This window comes from Stegastes partitus, unplaced genomic scaffold (genome assembly GCF_000690725.1).
Source record: "Stegastes partitus isolate 25-593 unplaced genomic scaffold, Stegastes_partitus-1.0.2 Scaffold380, whole genome shotgun sequence".
In the NCBI taxonomy this organism is placed as follows: domain Eukaryota; kingdom Metazoa; phylum Chordata; class Actinopteri; family Pomacentridae; genus Stegastes; species Stegastes partitus.
In genome coordinates this window covers 390,135-392,256 of record NW_007578111.1, presented here as the reverse complement: position 1 = coordinate 392,256, position 2,122 = coordinate 390,135, and the positions used below count along the sequence as shown (strand labels likewise).

At 45.5% G+C, this 2,122-nt stretch overlaps 1 protein-coding gene across 2 annotated transcripts in view; it reads left to right on the top strand.

The window, feature by feature from the left end:
• The window catches only part of agpat9l (1-acylglycerol-3-phosphate O-acyltransferase 9, like), a 20,606-nt gene extending 18,515 nt beyond the window's left edge, over nucleotides 1-2,091 (top strand). For both annotated transcript variants that reach the window (XM_008284938.1, XM_008284937.1), the window contains 8 exons: nucleotides 10-84; nucleotides 219-308; nucleotides 398-491; nucleotides 583-698; nucleotides 1,075-1,130; nucleotides 1,355-1,440; nucleotides 1,536-1,664; nucleotides 2,008-2,091. In XM_008284938.1, coding sequence (XP_008283160.1) covers nucleotides 10-84; nucleotides 219-308; nucleotides 398-491; nucleotides 583-698; nucleotides 1,075-1,130; nucleotides 1,355-1,440; nucleotides 1,536-1,664; nucleotides 2,008-2,091 — 730 coding nt within the window. The remainder of the gene's footprint in view (nucleotides 1-9; nucleotides 85-218; nucleotides 309-397; nucleotides 492-582; nucleotides 699-1,074; nucleotides 1,131-1,354; nucleotides 1,441-1,535; nucleotides 1,665-2,007) is intronic.
• The last annotated feature ends 31 nt before the right edge of the window (nucleotides 2,092-2,122 follow it).

The following is a 2,122-nucleotide window of genomic DNA, read 5'->3' as shown; positions in this document are numbered from 1 at the left end:
TCTCTCCAGGATAACTCTGGCCTGCATTGGTCTGACCTGGTTGGTGATAGGAACATCTGCAGTCGGATTACTTCCAAATGGGAGGTGAGCATAAAGCATAACCAGTACACAAATAATCATTTTGTGCACCTTACATTTTGCTTAAACCCATTCATTTTTGTGACATCAGCTTCTGCCTTAAGTGTGCTTCAAGTGTGCATGCAAATGTGTGTTTTCAGGATAAAGTCCTGGCTCAGCGAATGGGTCCATGTCATGTGCTACAGAATCTGTGCTCGAGGTCTCTCTGCTACTATTCGCTATCACAACAGGTAGACTTCCTGTTAAGTGCTGTTCCAACAAAAGTCAGAAATGACTTTATCTTCTGATTCTGACTTCACGCTTCACCTCCCCGCCACAGGGAAAACAAACCCCAGAAAGGAGGGATCTGTGTCGCCAATCACACCAGTCCCATCGACATTGTGATTCTCTGCAACGATGGCGGCTATGCCATGGTAGGCAGTGAAACCAGCCCCCAAGCAACATATGTCTACATTTCTATATTTGCCGTTTTGGACCATGTGATTTCACACAATCCGTCCTCAGGTGGGTCAGGTCCATGGAGGTCTGATGGGAGTTCTCCAGAGAGCCATGGTGAGGTCTTGTCCTCACATCTGGTTTGAGAGAGCAGAGATGAAAGATCGCCATCTAGTGACCAAAAGGTTAGTTTCCATCCCCTCTCTCTCTCCTGACTCCACATTTCTTAAAGGGCTTGTCACTGCTTGTCTGTCTCACTTGTGTTTTCTCTCTGTGGCTGCTGTGGTACCAGGAGAGGCTGGCATTTTCCTGGCAGTAAAGAACCAGAGAGTTTATGTGTCTCTTATTATCCAAGTGAGAACAGATATGTTTTGGGATGTTGCTACTGAACAGTGACTCATGCAGTCTGGCATCCAGTTTCTTATTGTTTGCCCTCTGCACCAAGACACCCAGTGCAGATGTTAGATGTGCCGTCCCATGTGTGAAAAATGCTCCCCAAAGACACAACATGTGTATGTTTGTATCGTCACCAAATGGTTTCCATTACTTCTTGTCTTCCAGGTTGAGGGATCATGTGAATGACAAGACAAAGCTTCCCATATTGATATTTCCAGAGGGTGAGTGTGCTCATGTGGAAAGATAGAATTACTTTCTCCACAACACCAGTTTGATGTTTGACTCTTCAAAGAGAAGCCTCAGTGAGTGTTGTTATTCCAGCTCAGTGTCTGACAGCAGTCTGGCGGCTGAGCTGTGTCAAATGAGCAGATATGTAATGTGGTGTTGGCTGGAAGAAGCTCACACAACTCCGTCTCTTTAACTTCCTGATGTCTGGTTTCTATAGGAACCTGCGTCAACAACACATCTGTCATGATGTTCAAAAAGGGAAGTTTCGAAATTGGAGGAACAATATATCCAGTAGCCATTAAGGTACGTCAGTGGTGTCTAGAAGTCGTTCTCTGTTCAGGTTTCTCACATATTTCTGCTCCTCACTGCATGTCTCTGTGTGTTCAAACTTTTCTTAGTATGACCCGAAGTTTGGAGATGCTTTCTGGAACAGCTCCAAGTACAGCATGGTCAGCTATTTGCTGAGGATGATGACGAGCTGGGCCCTCGTCTGCAACGTCTGGTACCTGCCGGCCATGCACCAGAAGGTGTGTTTGACATGAGTCGAAGCATGTAAGCACATGTATGCATTGGGGCATGCATGTGCTGCACAAGTGCAACCCCCCCACCCCTCTACATATTCACACACATGCACAGTCATGTTTCCATCACTTCAGGGGACATTATGTTGAACTGGAGACTTGCCCTAGCCCCAAGCACAACTTCTAGCCTTCTTTAATCTCGCACAAACTTAACCTTTCCTTTAAATACCCAAGTCATTATCCTAAAATTTAATGGTTATGAGGACATGCAGACACATTTATGACCCCACAACATGAGTCATAAACACACCACAGAAGACTGACTTTTCTCTATATTCCAAAATGTCAGGAAGGGGAAGACGCTGTCCAGTTTGCCAACAGAGTGAAGTCGGCCATCGCTCACCAGGGAGGGCTGTTAGATCTACAATGGTAAGCTTGAAATTCATCACTTTGTAAATTGATGG